We start from the raw sequence: 25,275 nt of genomic DNA, 5'->3' as shown, positions 1-25,275 counted from the left end.
GCTGTCCTGTGGGCAAACAGAAGGGATAGGTGGTTTTTTTTTTTTCTATCTTTAGCACTTAAGTATAACTTCTTTTCCACGCTGTATGTGTTTCATTTACATATTTATGAATTCAATCTCACAGTACATAAGCTGTACTAAAACTAGTGTTTTTTAAAATGTCAGACAAACGTAGTAGTCAGATATCCTTCTGTTCATAAAGAGTTGTTTAATCGCTTCCCTAATGATATTTCTTCACCCTTGCCTATACAGTACATTATTTTGCCTGTGTTTATGTAGATATGTAAGAACAATGCTTATTTTGATTCCAATATCGGATGATCTAAATGAAGATACAGATGAGCTGGGATCTCAAGACTGATACAAGTTTTGAACAAAAGTTCCCAGAGGTGGAAAGACTTGGGCAACTTTAAGCACCCTTTTGCCTGCCCAATCCTTTTCCAGAAGGAGCTTTTCCAGAAACTAAGGTAGGGCATTGGAGCTGAAGTTACAGTGGCCTGCTGTGGTCACACATGGAAGGCTGGTTCCCTGGATCTCCCAATTGCCTGCCTCAAGTTACCTCTGCACCAGAAAGAGGTGGGGAGGTCTTCTGTCATTAACTTCATGTCTTTTTCCTGCAGTTTAGGTTTGGGGGTCCTCCCCATAGCGAATTTTAAAGAATTTTTCTCCTGTTTCAGGCTTTTAGCCAGCTGTAAGAATCAACGCAAAGCGAGAGCATCACATCCTGATTTTTTTTTTAACGTAAAACAATAAACATGGCTTAATGTGAATATCTGTAATATGTTTGACCTTGGCTGGCTGCCAGATGCCCTTTCAGCCACTCCTCTCACTCTGCCTCCTCAACAGGGAGAAAATAGGATGAGAAAGCTTGTGGGTCAAGGTAAAGACAGGGAGATCATTTACCATTTCCTGTCACAAAAACCGACTCGACTTGGGGAAGAGTAATTTATTGCCAATTCTGGCGAAAGAGTAATTTATTGCCAATTAAAAATAGAATAGGATGGTAAGAAGCAAAGACAAAACTAAAAACACCTTCCACCCACCAATCCCTTCTTCCTAGGCTCAACTTCACTCCTTCATTCCTGACTCTTCTACCTCCTTCCTCCCCAGGCGGTACAGGATGGGTAGGGAATGGGGGTTGCAGTCAGTTCTTAAACCTTCACCTCTGCTGCTCACTCCTTTTCACACTGTTCCCTGCTCTAGCATGGGGTCCCTCCCATGGAATACAGTCCGTTGTCAACTGCTCCAACATGGTTCCTTCTCACAGGCTGCAGCTCTTCAAGAACTGCTCTAGCATGAGTCCTTTCCATGGGGTACAGTCCATCTGGAAAAGACTGCTCCAGTGTGGGTCCCACATGGGCCAGGAACTTGCTCCTGTGTGGGCTCTCCATGGGCTGCAGCTTCCTTCAGGGCACATCCACTTGCTGCAGTGTGGGGTCCTCCACAGGCTGCAGTGTGGATATCTTGTCTGGCGTGGTCCTCAGTGGGCTGCAGACGGACAAACTGCTCCACCATGGTCTTCTCCATGGGCCGCAGGGGAATCTGCTGCAGTGCCTGGAGCACCTCCTCCTCTCCTTCCCCGCTGCCCTTGGTGTCTGCAGAACTTTTTCTCTCACATTTTTCTTACTCTTCTCTCCTACAGCTGCTGCGTAGCTTTTTTTACCTTTTCTCAAATATGTTTTCACAGAGGCGCCATCAGTGTTGCTGTTTGGCTCAGCAGGGTCCCGCGGTGGCTCTGTTTCGGGAGCTGGCTGCAACCAGCTGTGTCTGGCATGGGGGAAGCCCCTGGCTTCTTCTCATGGAGGCCATTCCTGCAGCTCGCCCACTGCCAAAGTCTTGCCACGTAGACCCAATACAGTATCATATCTCATGTTTCCTCATACAAGATATGTTAACTCCAGGCAGTTTGGTGACAAACACATTAGATTGAATTTCCAAGGGGAAAAATGTCCATGTTTCACCTTTAGCATGTTATATAGTGGTTTGATGTGAAGTGTTCTTATTCTGGCTCTCTTCTTCAAAGCTGTCAAAGGGGCTAATCAGCATGTGAATCTCATAGATTGCAAAGTTTCCAGCTTCTGCTCCTTGAGAGATTCCAGTTATAGCCAATTTAGCATGCATATATATGAGGCACATACATGTTGGCCTAATATAAAATAATCTTATAGATTAAATGGTACTGTCATTACAGAATAACTGTTGCTAATGAGGCAAGAATTAATACCAAAATAAGGGTTGTTAGTATGATTGTGAGTGGAGGTACTCTTCCATTTTTTTCAGAGTTCTAATATGTGTTAAAAAAATACATCTGTTTTTAAAACTCCTGCCATTTGAAGTCAAAACTTTCAAAAGTAACTAGTTATTTTGACCTGCTCCATTTTTAAGGTGCATTAAAGAGACCTGCCTTCTCTGAAAATTCTACACAGCCAGATAATGTACATGCAAACAGGAGTTTTGCATTGAAAATCTTCATCTAATTTCTTTTTAACCTATGATATGCAGCAGCCCACTGGGAATATATTTCTTATTTCGAAACAAAATACTAGTTTAGCTTCTTTTCTTTTTGATGTTGCCTGTCCCTAGGTGTGCCTTTCTTTCGGAGAAGAGGTTCTGGATGATAAAGCACATACCTGAATCAAAACACAAAATGCTATAAGAATAAGGGAGTGGAGTCCAAAGTGTCTTCAGTTCATTTAGAAGGAACAGTATGAGCCTTCATCTGGCAACCTTGCACAGTTCCATCCATGAACTTAGGAACAGAACACTGCATCACAAAGATGAGATCCTTCAAATTAGTGTTAAAGCCAATGACAAAAAGAAGACTTGGCTATAATGCAGCCAAATTCAGTTCAAATTTTTCAAAGTATTTTGTTGAGAAGGAGAAGGGGTCTATTTACATGCAGGTTTTGGGGTGGGCTCTTTTTTCATCCTTTTGGATAATAAAGCTGTGAAAGTCTTAATTTACATACGACTTCTCATACCAGCCAGGAGGAATGAGGAGGGGTTGCACAGAATGAGAGTGTGATCAAATGGGAATTGATTTTTTTTAAAAAAAAAAAAGCAAACTTCAATAAGTAGCTGTAAGGCCAGGATCATTGAAGCAATTTTTATATTTTTTGTTCTGTATCTTTATGCCTCACACAAACGGTGTATCTTCCAAATTCAATTATTTTTATTGAAAGACACTGGAAATCAAAACAGCTGGTGATGAATTTCCCTGCAGTGGTCTGCAGGAAATGTGGCAGAGAGAGTTAGAGTTTGTGAAAGGAGCTGTACTGATTTGATTTTTTGTTGCCTTAGGCATCCCAGCTGTGTTGAGACCGAGCTTTCTGGAAGATGAGATACTTACCTATAAACAGCACTAGCAGGTACGTTTTCAGAACATAGGGGAAGTAGATTGAGAAGGCGAAGGGAAGTGGTAGCTTGACGGAGTATGTGCCAAAGGATTCAAAATATGGCAGTGATACACAAATTGCAAATGCTGTAAAATAACATGGAAAATCTTTAGTCAAAAGGAGGTGGAAGATCATCAAAAAGCTTCATATAAAAGTCAGTTACCTTTAAGGCACAGGTAGCTATATTATATGCTGAATTTACCACGTCATTCATATGCATATGCACATGTTGTTTTCTCCTTGAGTTCAGTTTTGTAGGTCTGAGGTGCTAGTTGCTCTTAATACTAGAATTAGCAAGCATTTGCTATTCAATAACAAGTTCCGTCATGCCTGTAGTTGCACTGCTTTCCATATGATCTCAGTGGGCACATTTCCTGGTGTAAGTATGATAAGCTGCAAAGTATGGCTTGAGCCAATAAGGTCAGCCTCAGTGGGGGAGAAGGCAGCTTTGGGACTTGCTGTCTAATGTGGTCAGTCTGGAATGGGGGAATCATCTGGCTCTTGTGGAGGTATTTTCCTGCTTTACCCGGAAAAATGAACATTTTCCTATACTGTTAAAAAACAAAACAAAACAAAAAAAACAGACACACAAACCCCAGAGAACCCCTATTAAGGAAAAAAGTACAGAAAAGAGAAAGGTAAGTGACATACAGGTTCATATGAGAGGACATAAACATTTATGACTACTTTGGCAACACAAAAACGAAACCACAAATGACAATTGAACTGACCAAATTTTATTGAAGAAGATTAAGGAAGCAAGTCGTTGGTACCTTTCCCATCTCCTTACCTTTAGCCAGAACTGAAAGGGGATAGAGTGGGATGCACAGTGAGAAGTTGAGCCATGTCAGTGGTAGGTAGTATATTCCCATCCTTGCTAACATGTTGTAAGTGTACCTGCAGCAAGAGGAATGGCAGATGAGCTCAGAAGGAATGATCATGTGTTTAAAATAAAGATATATTGTGAAAAATCCAAGGGAATTGCAGGAGAGCTTGGAGCTGCCTATCTGAGAAAATTTCAGAGCAATACCACAGCAGTTTTGTTCAGGCTCTAATCAGTATCTGAAAGTAGATGGTTGATTGTTTTGGAAGGGTTGCCTGTGGTGCTACCCTAGAGCAATACAGCCCTCCAGCCCAAAGGCTTTATCAGAAACCAGGATGATTTCATATTGGTCCATCAGAAAATGGATTTCAGATAGGGATGTCACAACTGAGAGGGGCAGGCAGAATATGGCTGTTGCTTGGGACTGAGAAAATGCTGATTTATGACTGCTGACCCAGCTAAACCGCTACTGAAGGAGGCTAAACAGCAAGGTAATCACAGGTACTTAATCCTCTGTAGTACGGCTGCCCCTCCACTGGACCTCAGAAGGGGTAGTAAAAAAAAGCAGTTGCACTCCGATGTATTACAGCATTTTATTCTTACTGTGGCTGTTACTGTTGCTGACTGGGAGACCAGAATACCTAGGAGTTCAGTCTCCAAAGGCGACCTAGTTTGATCTAGAAGTGGTACAGCAGCTTTCCAAACACCGGAGAAACAGGTCTGATTGCATTTTTGGTCAGGTGAAAGGCTTTTTGCCCTGTGGTCTTGCTAGAGATAGGAAAGTAAGGATTTTTAAGCCACTGTTAGCCAGGACTGTTTCTGACAGATGGAACCAGCATTAAACAAACTTTCTGTATTCCCTTACTATTAATTCATTTGACTAATTTTGCATCATTCCTGGACTGTAGAAGAGTTTGATAGGCTATAAAATCTCTCAGGTTTGCTCTCTGCAACTTCAGGATTGTCTCCATTTTTTATTATTTTTATTATTACTGCTTTTAAGGCATAATCTCAACCCAATACAAAAAGGAAACAGCTACTCCTCTCTGTACACTTTCTTGGGCTGTTTATGGTATAAGCAGGAAAGATCAGATATAGAAAACCTTGCAGAATTTGCTCTCAGTATATCATTAGCCATAATGCACAGGGTATTTATGTCCCTGAAGAACAATGTGGAAGAACTGGTAATACTTTAAGACTAGATGGCTAAGGGATGGGATAGATTCCTGTATGCTTTTAGACATCAACACTTCTTTGAGGTGCTAGGACATGGCATAGATGCTGTAAAATGAATCAGGTAAGAATTCTAAATCTGTATGAGTTGTATAATTGCGTTATTATTTGAATTGGTCATTTGCTGCTATAGTGTCTTGCCTATTAATCGGCTGCTGTTATTGCTATGATGCTGGACTGTGTTTTTTAGCAATGATAGAAAATAACGATACATTGATAGGACTATTATGCACTGTCAGGACTTCACAGCCAATATTGCTTACACTTTTGGCCTCTCTCCAGCTGCACAGAACCCTTTCATTTGAGATTAGGTTCTACTATTTTAGCTTTGCAAACTTCAAAAAGAAATGGGATTGAGCAATAATCCAAATAATGAATACAAGTAGTAATTTATTAACACATGTAGTACAAATACTCTGCAGCTGACTTAAAATCTTTCTTATCAATCCTACCTGACGCTTCCCTTTTTTGGATCTCTTTTATAACATACATTTCCTTTGCTGCCTAAATCCATATTCCCCAGTCAGTCCCCAAAGCAATGTATTTAAAATAGCAGAAAGCTATTTTAGCAGAAAGAAGAAGATAAAGAAGAAAATGTTGCTCCCGTACAGAGGTTGCCATGAGGGTTATGTCTTGTTAAAATGCTTCTTAATTCCATATGTCTTCCCTGCTGTAAGTCTACAAACTGAGGTCCATAGAGGCTTAAGTTACATTTGAAAAATGTTACTGACTTCAGATATCGATGCAAAAGTCAGTAATGTGGAATTTTGACCATTATACTTTTACCACAGGGAGATACTGGTAACCTTCTACCATACAAAATTTTTGAAATAAAAATCCTGAATTGTATTCCTGTTTATTTTGCCTCACGTGCGTTGTCCCTGTGGTGTGATATATGCCCTACTACACCAAAATTCTCAGTCTCTGCAGCAGGAGCTCTTGGCTTTTTGGAAAGCACAGTGCAATTAACTCAGAATAGTCTTTCCATCTTAGTAAGAAGTTCTGCCGGTGCTGCCTTACTGTGCTGTCAATCTTGGATTGAAGTGACATACTAAAAAAAAAAATTAAAGAAGTAGGATTGTAAATCAGTTTTGGAAATTGCTGTTTCGCGGGAGGTAGTTGTGATTTCCTTCTAAATTTTTGTTTAAAAAGTCAAATCCTTTGAACTACTCATGTTAATGCAATGATTTACTTCTGTAAGTTGCTCTGCCTCTCAACTATGCTGATTTGTTAAAAAATCCTTAAGTAGCTTATAAGGTCTAAGCTTTTATTTAAAATGGATAATATGCTTTTCTACCAATTTCAAAATAATGAAATGAGCCTGCAGCACAGCGGGGGTGAGTTTCTGCTCCCAAGAATGACCCATTTTTCCCTCATGGTTTTGCCATTGACTCCTTACCTGACCACATCTAATAAGTTCCAAAGGAAAAATAAAACACACACAATGTATTTCCCTTGAACTTCTTCCTGACTGTTGATCACGACAAATAAAACAATTATTCTCTCAGTGATCTGAAAAGAAAAAAGAATTGTGAATTCAGGTAGCACCTTCTATAGCTCTCATTTCTGTGCCATTTGGCAAAATGGGAGGCCACAGGTGAATCCAGTTTGCTTTACACAAATGCTCGAGTGAACGTTTCGCTTCTTGGTCTGATTTTGTTCAAGGCCCCATTGGCCTCCAGGTCGGGGAACTGGAAACTGGTGGCTGCAGCACCATAGATCTGCGATGGTAGGGGTGGAGGTTTGCTTGCCGGTGGGGATGACCTGGGTTTGTAGCCCAGGAAGCCTGTGCATGAGCCAGCTGAGGTCGTGGGAGCAAGGACTTCTCCCACTGCGCCCGGTGCCTGGAGGGCCGGCAGGGGTCCGCTTCCTTGCTTGTAGGCTGCCTGGGAGGCCGTGGGGTACAGAGGGCCCTTGGGTGGGTAGTATGCCAGACAGTGCTAATCTCAGAGTCCCAGCTCTGCTTTCCATAGCTTGGAGATCTGCGTCCCAAGGGATCTTTCTCACGTAAAATTTGCAGAAAGGAGGAGGAAAAGTAGAATTCCTTATTCTTCTTTCCTTCTTATTCCTGGCTAGAAGTGGGTTTAAGCTTGTCATTTATGTGAATTATTGCCATAATATTTATGTCATAACATTCTTCTAGTGGTTGAATCTTATCTGACTCACAAGGTATGCCTTTATAAATGAAAAGATATAAAAGTGGATTAAACAGGCAGTGTCTCCAGCTTAAAAAAATACTTTAGCAATATTAAAGCTCAAGAGATTAAAAACAAGCGTGTCTTTTTGCAGCTTTCTTTGACAAGTTTCCTATCAGTATCCGTGCCTGCCCTGTAAAATAAATACATCTGTAGTATTCAGTACTGCCAACAGTTGCTTGTGAAACTCCCCCAGAACGGTACCAGTTCACTCTGATTTACGCTCTATTTGAAAGTGTTGAAGGGGAAAGCATGCATCTCTTCAGTTGGTCTGAATCAGTATAGCTTCACTGGGTTTTTTTTTATACCCACTGCCATCTCTTCCATAAGGTGCCTTAGATTTAATGATTTTATGGGTTAAGATATCAAGTCAGTGAAAAGTCATGAAATGAAAACGGATTAACAAGGTGGTTTTTACAAGCGCAGTCATTCTTCTTTACTGGTTTCCTCCTTTCCCTTACTCCTACCTTAAACGAAATAAGAAATTGGCCTGTCAGTAATTCTGTGCAGTAGTTTTGCTACATAATGTTTCCCGGTTCCTGTGTGGAACATTTTGGCTGCAGATTTTTTTTGCAAACCACATCTGTCAGATAAAGCAGCCATCACTTCACTCTTCAGCAAAATTACGTGAGAGCAATTTTTCATACAGAAAGAGAGCATGTCCATCCCCTGAGAGATCTGGTTCCTCATCGTGAAAATCACTGAGGGACCACAACAGATAAAAGTGGTTTTGCTGCCTCTCACCCTGCCCTGACTGTCATCTTGTGCTGCTCATCCCATTGGTCCCTAACTGAGGAATCGATTTCTAAGAAGCTCAGATGTTGACAGACTTCTGTATAGATGGGCCGGGAAACAGAGAGTGAGAGGCAGTAAGTCCTGTGTTTGTGCGCTGATGCTGAGGAACCTGGCAAGAAAATGGGGGAACTGGAAGTATTGATGCAGGATCTGAAACCAGATAGAACAGAGATAGGAGAAGCATGGTGGGACAACCATCACAAGAGGGAAATCAAAACAAAGGTGAAAGCATTGTGTGAGCTTTGAATGGGATTGTGTGCCGGAGAGAATAAATAAATTAGAACCTGAGTTAAAATCATTCTGGTGTAGGGTGGTAAAGGAGTGCAGCATTGGTGGTGTGGGCATTTTGTTACTGACTCTGAAATCAGACTGGGATGTGGAGAGAGAGTTCTGCAATATTGTTAATATGAGAGAGATTTCAGGGAATTGCCACAGGGAATTGTCTCACCTAAAGACCAAAGCTTTATCATGATAATGAAAATGTGGACGTGTTTTTAGATGTGAGAGCTGGCAGATTTTCCAAATGGTCACTTGCTCTTCAAGAGCTGGCTGGGTGGAAAAGTGCTGGAAAACAGTATGGGTCAAGTGATCAGGAGCTGATCCCATTTCAGTGAGATAAAAGTGTAAGCAGTAGATAGGTAGCTACCATCCCCAATTTCAAAAGGATGAGCACTGGCTATGGAGACCCACAATTCAGCCTCGTGGTCTGGGAGTGGAAGAGGCTGTGGATTTCCTTCTCTCCCCAGGGCATGGGCAGATGCAAGAGGCAGTGAGTATCACCTAGCTGGGGCTCAGCAGACTTCCTCCATCAGAGGATTCACGTTTGGGAAGGGGAGCAGTGGAGGCACTCAGCCTCACTAGTTGCAGGCGATGGAAGTCAGTGATCGGGCTATGTAAAGTAGGTTAAGGAACTGCAAGAGCAGGGAACTGTACCTGACACAAAGCAGGTCCCCTGTAGGTCTTCTGTTCCTGTTAGACTGCGGTCTTAGCCGGCAAACTATGGGATGCACAAAGCAGCCATCAGAGGCCAAAACTGAAAACTGCCTGTGGCCTTGCTCTGGAGCGCATCTGCAGGGCAGGACACAGGCCTGGCTGCTCAGGGCAACCGAGATGTCCTCATGAGGATAGACAGCAGCATCCTACCTCTTTTCTGTGTAAATCAGGAGGTTGCCTGCCTGCTTGCTTTTATTCCCCTTGAAGACATCGTGCTCTGCTCTTTCATAGCACTACACAAATCGAAGGTAGATGCAGGGGTTAGTCAGAGGCTGGGACCTTTTCAGCAAGTGACAAGGCAGGGTGCTACTTGCAGAAGAGGATATTCCAGTAACTGGAATATCGTGTCCCTATACACACATATCTGTATACATATATACATGGAATCGTGTACATATATAAATACACACATGTACATGTATGCATATGTATACATGTGTATATACACACATACATATATACATATATATAAAAAGCATGTGCTGCTGCTCAGCCATGGCTCATTTCTTCTATGGATCATCTGTCCTTGCATGAATGAAAATATGGTATTCTCTGTTGCTACTCTCTTGCTTTAAAAAAAAAAAAGCAAAACTAGAAGTCCTATGTATTCATGTTCATAAAAAGGAAGTATGTGCTGACATCTCACAAAGTATAAATACAACGGTTTCATTTTTCATTCCTTCTTGTTCTTGGTGTTAAAATCAAACTGGAATTTTCTTCCTCTCCCAGCACTGGTCCCTCACAGGATACAGCAAGTTCTGTAGAATGGCATAAATTTCTGCAAGGGAGCCTGGGCATTTGAAGTAAGTAACTGAAACACAGCAAGTTAGTCTAGCTGAGGTTAGGGCAGGAGCAGGCAGCACATTCACTTCCATTTTTTAATGACTGTGCAGTATCGTACTTGGTACCTGAAACCCTTACGTAGCTCTTCGATTTACTGAGTGTTTTAAAAAAAAAAAAAAGTAAGAAAAGTGCTAGTAAATATTTAGATTAAGTTAAAAATGAATGTCTTTACCACAAAGTCGTAGTACATTGCTTTTGGTCTGGTAAATCCAATCCTGTTTGCACAGGATGAAGAACTGGTGTTTTGTTCATAAAAACACCAGTCTTTTCTTAGATCTTTCCTACTCTCTCTCTTGCTAAAGTACCAGTCCCATCAGACTTTACTCCCCGGCCAGACTGGTAAATTTCATTATCCTCTGTTTTGGCAAATGCAATGACATGTGGCTTGTTCTCCTGTCCCCCTCTCAATCATTGGTGCTGCAAATGCCCTGAGAGACATCCCTTTGCACCAACTTTGTGACCGTCCCTTGTCTTCCCTTCCTCCAGAACACCCATCACACAAGACTCATCTTTCTTTCATGGTGTGACTTGGTCTTGGCCTACGCAACCCTTCTCAGGTGCCTGGTGGCCTGACCTGAGATTTTGTCCCTCAATGAGGCCATCCTGAATGGGTTTTTCCAGAAAACACCTTTTTTTGCTTTTCCACTATCTGTAATGTGTATCTCAAAGCGTGCCTTGTAAATGCTACTAAACCATGATAAATGGGGTATTAGGCAGAAATCCTTCATTCAAACTCTGCTTAAATCTTGTCTCTGCTATAATGCCTACAAAACAAGCAACCACCACAGGGGTTTTATTATTTTATCACAGCTTTGTTTTATTCAAGGTCGCATTACCTCCACCCATGTGCTTGACATTGCCATAGCCACCTGTTCTCTCATCCTATTTGCTACCATATTTAGTGAGCAGCATAAAGAACAGAGAACTGTATTAGTCAATCAATTTCTAATGGAGATTTAAAAAGAGGAACTTCTTCACCCATGCAATATGTCATTTGACATAAATGGGCTATCCGGAAAACTAAAAACATAACTAACTACTCTTAGTCTTCTACCTTCTGACTGCTGAGAGCAATACCGGTTTCCCTATTATTCAAATACTAAGGATTGGAAAGGTTTGAAGGTACGCTCAAGTCAATATTTCTGCTTTTTCTGATACATTAAGAAAAATACCAAAACCTGAGATTAACTCCCAACAGAAAACAAGAGTGTGGTAAGGAAAATGACAGAGAATCATCTTGTTTTCTGCTATAGCATGTGATCTTTCTGCCTACAGCTGAACATATGCCCTGTAAATCCCTTAACGCATCAGAACCTCTGGATGTTGCCACAATTTGCCCATGTCTGGGTTTGAGAGGGCAGAGACCCTTACAGCAAGAATATGACAATTTTCCTTTCTTTCCCCTCCCAGCATTAATTCTTCTTCAGTCCCCTAACTTCTCTTTCTTAATCAATTCTTTTCCTTCCCCACTCCATGACTGCCAGCAAACCCTGTTTCAGGAGGCTTGGTGTGCTCGTGGTTTTTTCACTGCCATCCCTTTGCTACCCCACGAAATCTTGTCTTGTGCTTGTTTACAAAACAAATCTGCACTTGTCAGTGAGGAGATGGCATGGAAAAGAATTAGCTACTGAAACTTGGGCTCTGAAATGTTGTCTTCTGGCGGTAAACACGTTGGCTGGGGAGCCAGTATCTTCAGCCACCTATGGCGCCCTAGAAATGGGGGCTGCCCCATTTCTGCAGGTGGCTGCTCCTCTGGAGACCTTCCAGGTCCCTGCTGTTGTGGGCTGGGCGTGGGGCACTCACTATTCCATTTCACTCAAGAAGAAAAGAGTTGAGAGAGCAGCTCTTTCCCAAGCCAGTTCCGAGGGCTCAATTCCTGCAGTTAGCAAACCATTAGCAAACCAAGCTCCCTGAGGAAGGGTGCAGGTGGACCATTCATGGTAGTTCAGCCTGGGCTTGTCCCCAGGGGCAGCCATGACTGAAATGTGTACGTCGTGGAAGGAGGGTCTTGAGAAATAGACTCACCTGCAAAAACCTGGGGAAGAGTCGGCTTTTATCAATGCCAATGAGGATGTGTAGGATCTCCAATAGAGATAATAACTGGCAAAGGCGCATTACAAGGCCTATAGAGTAAAACGTGTCGGCCAATGAATCTACAGACAAAGTGAAGAGGAAAATTAGAGGGTGGTTATGTAGTAAAAGTCTGACCAACTACTGGGTTTGCTCTTGCCCTATCAGCACTGGAGATGACAAGAGAGAAAGTTCACACAGTACCAAACTTTTGGGTAGCTTCGGGCAGGGGAGGAGGCAGTCCACTCTCTGTGGCTCTGACACAGAGGCAGGAAGCTGAGAAAAGAATGGGATCCCCTATACTTGATGCACTGGCAAACATTGTGCAGGATGTGTTGGTTTAGAGATATCACTTTAGGATATTTCTAAATATGAGGAAATGTTGAGGAAATATATGAGGAATGTCTAAACACGAGAAGATGCTGAGTTCCTGCCTGTATCTGTACCCATGGCACTTCCTAAAACAAGTAGACCACAAAGTAGGTATTTTATGTGCCTACAACTGTTCACCATTATAAATAATTTTTAATTTCCAGTCCCTAGTTTTCTATTTTTGTGCCTTAACCCCAGGCAACGGAAAGAGAAATACGTTGTAATGTTTTTGGAGATAGAGAGTCATGTGCAATAACCACAAACATATTCCTTCCTAGTGGCTTCAATAAGATTAATATTCACCATAATGGCTGGACCTAGTCACATTTAGGTCTAAGTCAAATGTTACTAGCATGCTGCTGAATATTAAAGCTCATTAGCCAAACAAGAGCTTCATTACTGATGTGATACAGGCAGAACATAGGTACCAGTAATTTGTTCATCCTTTTTAATGGAAGAAACAATGTTTTTCTAATTGAAACTACAGCCTCTGGTATTGGACAGGTACAGGTACACCTATTCAGAATCCTAACTTCATCTCTAATTTGAGGTTTCTGTGTGTCACTGCCTCTTAAAACCTTTAATGAAAACATAGAAGGAATCCTACCTTTTCCAAATGACATGAACCTGATGATCATATTTGTAAATATCCAGGAATGTCCACAGAATTGCATTAGGTCATACACAAAGAGGTAGGTGTTCATGGTAAAGCTGTGGAGGTGAAAATGATAAAGCAAACTGTATGACTTCCTACAACATTCAAGCTTTTCAACCTGTAGAAATTGCACCCTCTTTGGATAAGTTAGGAAATCAAAGGAAAACAGCCAAAATGTGAACAGATCAGTGAAAATTAACTGTGTCTGTCAGTGGTCACAGAACAGTACTCTACTCTCCCTGATGGATCAAAGGCTCCCTTGGGTTGGTATACCTAAGATATGCCCAGAAAAAATTTCTGAGTTTCCGCCAGTTATTAGGGTGATCTGTGACCATACAGTGAAATTTGTGCCTCTAGAGGAAAAAGTAACTAAACAAAGACACTTCACCGAGTGCTGGATTCAAGTCTGAGCCCTTTGGCTTGGCTCTGCCTTGATGGTGTGACCAGACTCGAGGGGCTGCTGGGGTCGCACCTGCCGCAGCCCTGCTGAGGGCCTTGGGTGCCCACCGCCACCAGCCTCGGGATTTCTGCATCTGGGTGAGGCTTATCCTCTTCTTCCCAGAAGACATGCCTCTAGCATGCACTCAAGACAGCTTCAAGTACAATGCAAATAATCTGCAGTGTCTTCAGCATAGATGTAAGTATTTATAAAAATATAGGTGAAGAAATGGAAGAGAAAGCCACATATCAATCTGCTTCAGATGCAGTCTGAAGGATATCTGTCTTTCCCTTTTTTAACCAACTTGTTCTACAGGTTTTCCAGATAAACATTAAATTAGGGTCTTTGTCTTTCTGCACAGCTTCTGTTTCAAGTTGCATTTAATAAAATGAAGCTTCTCCTATTGGAGCAGACTAACTTTTGTAGCTATTCTAACCAAATTTTCATAGGTAATCTGACTTTTTGCAAAACTTCATAGGCTCTGGCGATACTTAATTTCCCTTTCCCATAAAAGTATTTTCTTCTGACTTATTCCAGGGAGAAAGGCTTGCCTGTCCTCCAGCTATGAAAAGGACTATCTACCTTTTTGGGAAATGAATTTGTTAATTTTGTACTAGAATTTATCTCCTGTGATTGACCAATTAATTTCCTGCCCCAATAAATGTTAAGATCTTTTTAAGTTGCCCCTTGATCCAGTGTGTTCATGTGGTATGCCTCTGCCATTAAACTTTATTTCCTTTGTATCTGTACATTAACAAACACAGTGAATTTCTGTGTTTAGAAATATCTAAATATGATAAATGCATATACTTCATTCCCAGCATTGGACCAAGACCATAAATAACAATACACACTTCTGTAAATTGATCTAGATAAACTGATCTTCTAAATTTTTAATCTAAGTATATCCTAGAGAGGTCATAGAAAATGCCTTTCTTCCTCTCTTCCTGTTACACAGGATGGCTGCTATTCATATCATCACTTCTATAAGCACAGAAGGACTTTTTGGTATAATTGACTTCCCAAGAGACATCATGGTACTATAAAAATAAGACATATAAGGACCCAGACAAAGGAATGTATTCCATAAACACTCATTTTGGGAAAAGTATGATACAACTGAATTGGACTAAAGTCCAGTGAGCTCTAAAAATACTGACCCAAAATCCCATTTGCTTTATTGCTGAATGACACTTTGTTCTCTCTTGTGGTAAGAAAAAAAGATGGGACACTGTACATTACAAAAAGGCAAAAAATTAAGAACATTGTTCTGATTTAAGAAACAGCCTTATTACTGGATGGATAAGAATTACTGCAAGGGGTATGAAAATTACAGGAACAGTTACAAAAATCTCTAGGCTTTCCAGTCAGCACCTCTACCAGTCTCTTTGGTCTGATATTGCCATGTGGGCTTTGCACGGGATGCAAGCTGGGCATACAGTTTCTCTCTTCTTCTGAAGTTTAGTTTGCTACATCTCTCTCTCATCCTCAGAACTTGTCTTTCAGTGATTTGGGCTTATTTCCCAAACTCTTCCTCCATTGGCTGGCTAGAAAATTGTTGTCTTTACAATTCTTAAGCAGCTTAATCTTGGCTAAACAGGGCGTAACCAAGAGGACATTTGCAAACACAGCTTCACACTAGTGTTTTGGTAATACAGCAGCTATTGCATGTTAGAACTCATCATCTTTAAAATGTACTGGCAACTACTGAAATGTATACACGCTGTTGGCATTTATGGAGGGCCCCATATTCCCGATGAAGAGTAGAGATGTGCTGGCAGGCAGCGTGCTGGTGTTACCTGGAGGACTGATCCCAGCCCCAGAGCTGCGAGCAGCACAGCTCCCTCACTTGGTGATGCTCTCCACTGTGTGAAGGAACAGCCCTGATCTCAAAATGGGGTTTCATCCTACTATATTAATCCCCGCACAAAAGGTACCCAAGATCAAACAGAAGCCTTTGGGAGAAGTGAAGAAATCTGCGGAGGATAAAAGGTAATTTCAGTGTAATCAAAGGAAACTGAAATGTAACTGTTCTCTAAGGTCTTTCTCATCCAAAGGCTGATCTCTTTACCTAGAGAACCAGAAGCAGACTGAGGATAACCTATTTCACTGTCCTAACAGTTTTGTGTCACAACACAAAATTCAGCCATCTGCTTCTATTTGAAAGGTCACTGGCAGAAGAGATGGGCTTTAATCAGATTTCCTGCTCCCCTCGGTTCACAGCAGGCATCATAACCACGTTTACCTCACAGAGCCTGCTTCTGCAGCACCCTTGCAGACAACACACTGACTAGCAATCCACCAGATAGCTGTTCAGTTCCTGACGCTTGCTGGCTGACCTTACAAACCCCACTTAGCCTCCCTGGTGCCTGGTTTGTAAAATGGACTCGCTGCTGCATTTATTCCTTGTAGTGTGATGTGCTTTAACACTTTCAAGTGGCTTTCATTTGAAGGCATTGGGGGAGCACTGCACATTTCAGTCCTCTGCCTGCATTGATGACAAGAGAAAACCAGACATGGGTCTTGCAGTACAGAGACCCAGAAGGCTGGACTTCTTGACTGTTGTTTTAGTTGTCAGTTCCACATTACTTACTGTGGCTGATTTTATACCAAATACATTGAAATGCTAGGGGTGCATTTATCATATTTAGGATCAACCTTGTTTAGTGGAAAACTTTATCTGCTTTCTCTCTGGGCTCAAAACCTAGGAAACCAGATGAAACATAAGACCCCTCAGAACTAGCACACACAGCAGCATGGTACCAAACATCCTCTTTTCTCTTTTATTCACCAGCAGAGATTTTACCAGTGATACAGTTTTAGCTTGCAAAGCGTGACGTATTTCCACAGGCAGAAAAATCACGTAAGTATAATTGCTGCAGTTTATTATTTTTGCCATGAAGGTCTTCAGTCTGTCTCTGTGGTAGCTATCATCTGAGGTAAGTACGGAAGTAGGTGCCCTCAGTGTCTGAAGGGCGGTCAGGACCAAGCCCCCCGTGAGCTCAGGTAGTACAGCAGCGGCACCCAACTCGGGGCAGCCCTTGGGCTGGCTGGGTGTCCCCTGCAAGGTGCTGGGATGAAGGTCCCTCTCAGGGGGGGTCCCACCCAGGCCTGTATGAACTGAGCACTTCCTTGCCTTCAGAGCTATTGCACTCTGCTGCCTTCCCGTGCGCCCATACTGGCTGGCCGCACATGAGGAAGCAACCCCCGCGCTGAAACCAGAGAGCGATGTTCCTTTTTTTTTTTTTTTATTTCTGCAGGAAAGGTCTGCTAGAAAAGCCCCTCCGCTGACACAGTTTCCTTTTAAGTCACAGTGGTCTGAACTTCTACCCCTTCCCCCTCCCACCCCCTGTGGCAAGCTGGAAGCGCTATAGCTCAGGAAGAAGAAAGCTGCTGAGAACCACTACAAAAGATACACTTTTCTCTCACAGGCGCATACCCCCCCCTTTTTTTTCCCCTTCCTTTTCGCATTTGAGCACTCTAGGTCAACTGCGCTCAAGAGATATTACCTGTTGCAGGGGTCGGATTGCTGCTGCTGCTGCTGATCTTTCTCCTTTTTTCTCTCTACAGCTGCAACAGCTGTTTGTTGAGATCACCCCTCCTCTTTCCTCTTCCCCCACCCCATGACGTCACCGTATGTAGCACTGAGTAGGAACAACACTGCACTGCCCAAGAAAGGAGTTTCTAACCCCAAGTATCTCCACTCCATTCGCCCTGCTCCTCACCCAGCCTAGCCTAGCCTAGCTTAACATAACCTAACGTAACCTAACGTAACCTAACCTAGCCTAATCTAGCCTAAATTGGTTTCTTGCTGTTGTACCAGTAAGCTAGTCTGTAAATCCCACTAACTTTGTCTCTTAACCCAGAGCAATACTTCGAAGGATTACTGGAGAAAAGAAACGCAAAATTAAAAATCTGTTTTTCTCTTCTGTTTAAATCATCAGCACTACAACAGTGCTAACACCACTATTAAATGATAAGGAAGGCTGGGAGCACAGCATAAAAGGAGCACTTTAAATTACTTCATATAGAGGAAAGAATTTTCCACTTCTTATTTAGGAATCTATTCATGCCCCTGTGACATATGGGTGCTACTGGCAGAGGAAACATATGCGTGCATCCTAGTTTACTTCTGCCCTCAAGTGTCTGGGAGATATCAGCATAAATCAGATGAAGGAGAATGTCATAACATGTTTATAAACTCCCTTCTGCCAATAAATAAGTTTTCCCACTGGCACTCATGTTGAAAGCACATCCCATCCTACAGTGAGATTTGAAATTTGATGTTATGACTGAAGAAGTCACCAAGGACATAATGAGCATAGGATGTTATATGTAAGGTACAGGGCTCATAAATCCACTATTACATACTCACATTCTTCTTTGGGAGATGTAGAATATAATTCAGCTAGTGGGTTGTAGTAGATCTGGCCAATCAGACCTTATGCTAGCCCTTAGGATGTGTTTTTCACAAGAAAAATCCTTCTCTGAAATACAAGTTTTTTTCTGTGTACACTCATAGTTGAAAATGCGTGTAAGGTCTCTTTAGCTGTGCAATTTGTAGTGGTGTTTTTGTAATGTGATGGCCTGAGGGTATGAGAAAGGAAGATCGGAAACAAGAGGTAACAGCTTTTATTAGACTAGACAGAAGTGGGAGCGCTTCCAGGCACACAGGAGAAAGGCTTTTATGCTTAAAACATTTACAATTTTGTAAGCTGCAAAGACATTCCGATGAAAGCAAATATTGAATGACACTATTGGAACATGAGTTAGCTGGATATGGGAAGACTAGAATAAGTCCTGGAAAAAATCTAGCTTTTATTTTTGGAAAATAAGCTTTCTTCTGCACTCCAGCTACTTCTTTTGCAGACAAACTTCTGTCTAGAAACTACGTAACCAGCATCAAAAAATTACTTGTACATAATTGCTGGCATCTCTTAAAACAAGCTTAATGACTCTTCAGCACATGTTAAGCCTGAGTCTCCTGGATTTCTGAAAATCTAAACAGATTGTAACCGCACTTGGTTTCCCTGCGTCATGAGGTGGGAAAAACACGTTTTCTGTCTGGGCACAGTGCTTGTGTCAGGAACCATTGCAAAGGGGTGCTTTATGCCTAAAGTTAACAGCAGCCCTGAAATGTTTCATGTGATATGGAAAGAATCTCATTCTCTTCAAATAGGAAACATCACCAGGATAAAACATCTGCTCCTTTTATGCATAGTTTTTGTTTCCAAATCCTTGCTATAAAAGCAATATGCAGATGTGTTTTAAGAAAAGAAACCATGTGTCTTAAAATTAATTTGCAATGTTCCTAACTGTTTACTTCGTGTCTCCTTTCCTCCATGACTACATTTTTTGGCTACCTGAATTCAAGCCTATGTTTTGGCCAGTGGATTACACTACTTTAAGCACTGGTAAATCACAGCTTTTAAATTGTGCTTAACTGGAAGCGCACAGTCCAGTACTACTGACTTCAGTTAAAGTAAAAGAGTAAAACCTGGGCTGTCTGGGGGCCATGGGGCTGATGTAGTGTAGTATTGGACGCTCTTATTTCTCACTAGCAGGCAGAATATTTGGACAGTGCTGGTTGGTATTTATGTTGTGTGACCAAGACTGCCGTTGAGAAAAGGAAGGCTGTGCAGGGGCAGCAGAAGAAGCAAAGTCATCTCCACACTGCAAGCAAGTAACAGGGAAAAGTGTCAGTGTTTTTGCCCATACTCTCAAACTGGGCAAAAGAGGAAGCAGCAGCCGTGCCAGCTTCGTGCCTCTCACACCCTGGTGATTTTGTAAATTCAGCAGAGGCCCTGGCTTGCAAACAGGTCCTGCCTCACCGGAGCTGACTCGCTGGCATCATCTAACAGAATAAGTCACACCAGACAAAGTTTCTGGCTGCTTTAGGATGAGGAAAAGTGTACTGAGTGAGCAAGCATTGTGCCACAAGGGTCCACCAAACAGACACAGAGCTGGCAGGAGTTTTAGGTTTTCAATTTCATCAGGTGAAAAATGGATGAAGTTTGGAAATGCTTTTGGAGGAAAAAAAATCCCAGCCAGTTTGTTTGGCTTTGGCCATCTATGAGCAATCTTCTGCATTTACCATCTTTCAGGACAGTTCAGCTCCAATGCAGGCAGTGGTATTCCAGGTGGCGTTTCCTTGCCACTGCCCTGCAGCTGGAGAAGAACGACGGGAAGGATGAGGCAAGACAGACAAGAGCCTCCTGGCAGCTCCTGTCCAGACCTCCCAAAATGTCGCTTGCAGGAGATGTGTCGGCCTTACCCTCCTTACTTGTCTCTTCCTGGGAGTCTTTGAGGAAGCAGGTCATCTGGCTTCTAGATTGACCTTTGTACGCAACCAGCCCTATTACTCTGTAGGAATATGTTGATTTTTGGGATTCATTATTTTCATTGATCTCCCAGACTACAAGATATTACCCCAATCCCCAGGCAAAGGTAATCAATAGAAAACTACTGACTATGCTCTCAGCATAGGATAAAAACGCAAGCCATTGTGTTTCTGTAATACACCTTAATCCTGTTTTTCATAAAACTATTTCTACATGGAAGCATCTTATTTTTATGATGCAAAGGATGACTTCTTTTCAGGCTGATTATTATAACCTGGTTCTACTGTTCTTAAAGAATCTGAATCTGCGTATTCAGTGACAATATAATCTATGTTTTTAGGGTAACAATTTTTTACAATTTAATTTTCTTTCAGGGAGTGTTGTAAATAGCATCACTCATTTAACATTTTCTTAAAAATATCCTTTATCCTTTAGTAGAGGTTCTTGTCTTTCCTTCTCATTCCCAACCGGCCTCTTTTCAGCAGAGTGGGAAATTCACTGGGTTTGCTAGGTAGGCGGTGAAAGGATTAACTAAATATCAAAGACATACCCAGTTCTGAAATGACTCATGCTTCTACAGTCTCTGTGTGTCCCAGTTCACCGCACTCAGTTTCATTGCTGGATGAGACGCATGGGCCCATCAAATATGCCACTACAATAATAAGGAGGAATTACTGCTTGATGGGCTGGGAGATTTCCCTTTTTTTAAGTGTTAGCTATTACCAAGTCACTCATAACAGAAGTTGTGATAATAGCCTCTGACATTTTCTAGGCGTTTAATGGTTTGCACAAATAGTGACCGTTACCCTGCTATGGGGAACTGGGAAGGGCAGGGAGATGTGCCCTAGTTTTCTTCGGGGGGGTTTTGGGGGGGGGAGGAAAGAAGAGAGAAAATGAAAGGTTTAGTATCTTTAAATACTTCTAGTGACCAATAATCACATTCAGCACAAATCCTTTTTAAATACATGTGAGTAGCTGTGACAGGATTTAAGGCTTGTCTCGAGGACAACAGCGTGAGTTCTACTACAAGAAGCAGGAGCTTATTTTTAACTGTTAAAAAATTGTAATCACAAGAAAAGATCTATTACAGCCAATGTGAGCTTTTCCCAAAAGATGGAGACCAGAACTGAGTCCACCTCAAAGCCAAAGAGACTTGAAGAGAAAGTGTATTGATTGCTTAAAGAGAAAGCAACGTTTTTAAAGATACTTGAAGTCAAACAGGCTTTTTTTTTTTTTTTTTTTGGTAGAAGAAAAGCTTTCTGTTTTATATAAATATGTCTGTCAAGACATTTCCTTTCTGGGAAAATGAACACACAGTACTCCAGCTAAGTCCAGAGGAAGTTGTGTAAGTTCTGGCCTACCAAGACAAGAAACTTGAGGAATACAGCCAACAATAAGAGTTACAGTGAGTAGACGTGGTGGTAACTGGTGTGCAGGGGACAGATACGCTATTTGAAATCTCAGTGTTTAATCTCCTTAATGTGGATTTTGACTTTGCAAATGCATTACCGTGTTTTAACAGTTATTTTGTAGAGAGGAGTGTTAAGTGGGTTTACTTCCACACTTTCAAAACCAGATTCTATTCTTTGCTTAGAAGATTGAATTCTTCATTGCTGAAGGTAACGTGTGGTTTTAGGATCCTAATTGCAAGCACTTGGGCTCAAGAAGGTTGTTCTTAGAAAATGAATCAACCTTGCAGCCTCTTGTGGAGAGAACTGAGGCAGGACATGAATTCCTCTGTGCTCATCTACTCATCACTTGCCATTGCTTCGTCCTCAGCCCTCCTGAAATTAAAACAGAGGGTTGCCAGTTCACGTAAGCTGGGCATTTCAATTTTGATGTTGTACAGAGAGAAAAGGAATTCATCCAGGACACAACTAATGAAGAGCCTAAATTGTGTTTGGAAGCAAGGTGGGCTGGGCAGTGTGTTGCTGCAGCTGCCCTCCAGCTTGCAAAATGGGCTGTGGCACTGGCATGTCTGCAAGCTGAGAAGAAAGATTGTCCACGCTTTCCCTGTCAGAGTTTGCTCCTCTAGGAACTCTCAGCACTGAAAAAGCCCTTGCACCTTACCAGAATTTCTTGATGTCAGTAGAAGTGTGGAAAACACTGATATAAATGACTCATCCTTGGCTATATGAGGATTAGTAGGAAGATTTTTGGATATTAAAAAGCATCTTATTGGAAAGTATCAAATGCAATCTTACTTGCTTTGTTCACCTTTTTTTGCTTTGCATTAGATTTCTAAAGTGAAGTAAATTCATTCTGCCAGTCAAAACTGAGGACTGACGCTTTCTTTTAAGATTTATTCTGTATCTTCGTCGCCCTCATTTCTTGGTCTCCCCTCCGGTCGCTCCGTGGAAGGACCCAGCATTCCTCCGCAACTGGGAGGGGGAAAACAGTTTCGGGCTACCCCTGACAAGGGGCAGGCTGTGTTGGAAAGGGTGAGGACTGGCAGGATGCAGCAGTCCATGGGCACTGCCTCCATGAGCAGTTCCTGATCCCCTCTCCCGCCCACACCCCTCGGCCCTGGTGTCGGTCTGCCTGCTCCACCACAGCCACCGCTGCAGCTTCCCTGTGGCTGCTCTGGAGGACTTCACAGCTGTCCTTCCTAGCAACAAGGGCTAAGCCTGGATGATTATTTGGAGAGTTATTTCCACAGGCTTTTGTCCTGTTTTGCTTTGGGTTTTTTCTCTGTTTTGTGGGTTGGGTTTGGTTTTTTTTGTTTCCCAATTTAAAAATGAAGTAAAGCCAGAGCTGACAGAGAAGGCCAAACCCATGGAAGAATTGCTTTGGACAGCTGTAGTTGACTGTGAGTTGTGAATAATTTTTTCCAGAGTAAAGTCTGGAATAAGCATTCTTCAGTTCTGCTCTAGCTATTCTGAAGTTTCATGTGGGATACAAGGCGTTTGACACCAATCCCGTAAATCCACCCCAGAAAACAGACTCTGCATAGATGAAACCCTGTCACTTTTAGTGCAGTTTCCCAAAAAGTGCAGCACAGCATATGTAAACAAGGTGCTGTGAGACTAGCCAAGAGAACAGCCACAGCTGTGACTGGGACCTGTGCTGCACGGCACTGGTGCATGAGTCTTATGAGAAAATTTATGAAACTTTTTGGCCTACAAGCAGTCCCATTTTGGAAGGATTTTGTTTCATCTATGTTAAATTTTTGACCAGGATTTGGGATTTCACATTCACTATTTTATTCATTTCAATTTGAAAATAATGTATGTTAAAAACTACATTTTGCTGCACTTGTTTAACTTCTAGAAAAATATTAACTGGAAGAAATACCAGAGGGTTTCAGTTAGCCAGGGGCATGATACACAGCTGACCTGGTAACACAGTGGTGATAAAATACAGAGTGCTCCAAAATGTTACGATGGCAAGGAGAAGAGAGAGGATCTTCTGACTCTTCAGCTTTCTTGCTTTACCTTAAAGACTCCTTACCTTTCTTTGAAAAGTAAGAGTAAAACAAAGATATATTGGTTTGATATTTTCTTTTTCCTTTTTATTTGTTCAGCAACTATGTCTGTTCCAGGGTCCCCATCTTTAAATGGGTCTTCTAGACATTGTCTCAGTATAAATAATTTCTTTTACCTCACAGTTGGCCAAAAAGTAATTGAAATCAAATGCTGGTTTATGAGCTCCTGTCCATCATCTCTGAGATCTTCTTCTTTCTTTCAAGAATAGTTCATTTTTCTTTCAATTCCCTTCTGTGAACCCAATTGCAGTTTACTGGTGAGCAGCATGCTCATAGAGAGCTGAAACAGTGTCTTGCCATTCACCTACAATTCTTACACTTGTCTATAATCTCACTTTGCCCTCTAGTGCCCATTCTGGTTTTTTCCGACACTGCAAAGTACCCTCTTGACTGAAATACATCAAGACATATTTTTATTTGGCGATGACATTTTTAAGAGTAGTTATGATCTAAAAAGAAAGCTTAACGGTATCAGAGTTTCTGAACAATTAGTGGGCCATGAATTAACATATTCCCACTGCAGGCAAGTGAGGCAATAAAAACTGGGATCCTTCATGAGAGAGCAGCTGAAAATATTTCATACTATTTCCAAGGTTCAGTAAAAATGAGGCCATTTAAATTACAGTTCACTGCATTGCAGAAGCCACCTAGGATATCAGAACCAGAAAGATAAGTAGACTGAATGTCCTTTTATTGTACAGGTTTGAAGAAGTGCAAAAACCAAACAAGCAGCAGAAATAAGATTTGAAAGTCTCACAGTGGGGCCATTTCAAGTGCTGTTAGTTACAAACCCCAAGAAATACACATTTTGCTGTAACATTTGTGGCAGAGTGTCACCAGGCAGAAAAATGGCTCTGATACTTTGCTCTGTTTCTTTGGTCTTTTCTGTTCTTCTGGATAGTGGTGAGATTGTTAGCTAGTTTTATTTCTGTTATTTCAGCTTCAGACCTGATACCCATGTCTCTCGTCACTTCTTTAGCTTGCATCCGTAAGTGGTAGTGGAGAGGATAGTATGTACACCCTGCAAAAGAGACCTGTGTCACAGATATGGTACCTGAGATCTGTGCACCATTGCTATTGTTCTTACCAGTCAATTTTTTGTTTAGATGTACCCTTTGAATGATACTCTTCTGAATGGCTGGAGATCAGGGAAAGCTTTAAAGTGGTTCCTCACCTGATGCTTAAACCAACCTCTAGCAATTTCAGCCCTTGGGGGCTAACATCACCCTCTCTTGCGAGCCACAGCCATGCTCTCTCTCCTCTGCTGCTTTATGCCAGACCCATGCTGAATGTACAACAGCCTTGGCCACACGAAATAGCTTTTTTTGGAAGTTGTTGGGTTTTTTACCAAATTTTAACGATATTCATTAGGTAACAGAGCCTGGATATAACTCTGTTTTCTCCCTTACTAACATATAGCAAGTGACTAGGGAAAACACAACCATTTGAAATGGAGTTACCCAGGGACAATTTCACAAGGGTAAAATCCAGGCTTGATCTCACAGAAATTAGTGGACTTTTGCCCAGTTTGTTGCAAGTTGTTCTGAAGAATTTGATTATATTGCAGTTATTACTCAAGGCTATGTGGTTTGGAGGGGAATTTCATTGGAATACCAAGGGCTACATGTTTCTGTGGG

The 25,275-nt window shown here is 41.8% G+C and overlaps 1 protein-coding gene across 1 annotated transcript; it reads right to left on the bottom strand.

Moving 5' to 3' along the window:
* Nucleotides 1–2,547: 2,547 nt before the first annotated feature.
* PTPLAD2 (protein tyrosine phosphatase-like A domain containing 2) lies at nucleotides 2,548–13,423 on the bottom strand. Its single transcript, XM_009576498.1, has 6 exons — nucleotides 13,327–13,423; nucleotides 12,303–12,430; nucleotides 6,851–6,963; nucleotides 4,186–4,292; nucleotides 3,350–3,481; nucleotides 2,548–2,630 (listed from the first exon to the last, which is right to left on the bottom strand). The coding sequence occupies exons 1-6, from the start codon at nucleotides 13,421–13,423 to the stop codon at nucleotides 2,548–2,550; spliced, it is 660 nt and encodes a 219-aa protein (XP_009574793.1).
* Nucleotides 13,424–25,275: the final 11,852 nt, after the last annotated feature.

Source organism: Fulmarus glacialis, unplaced genomic scaffold (assembly GCF_000690835.1).
Source record: "Fulmarus glacialis isolate BGI_N327 unplaced genomic scaffold, ASM69083v1 scaffold3314, whole genome shotgun sequence".
Lineage (NCBI taxonomy): Eukaryota > Metazoa > Chordata > Aves > Procellariiformes > Procellariidae > Fulmarus > Fulmarus glacialis.
This window is presented reverse-complemented; position numbering and strand designations above follow the sequence as displayed.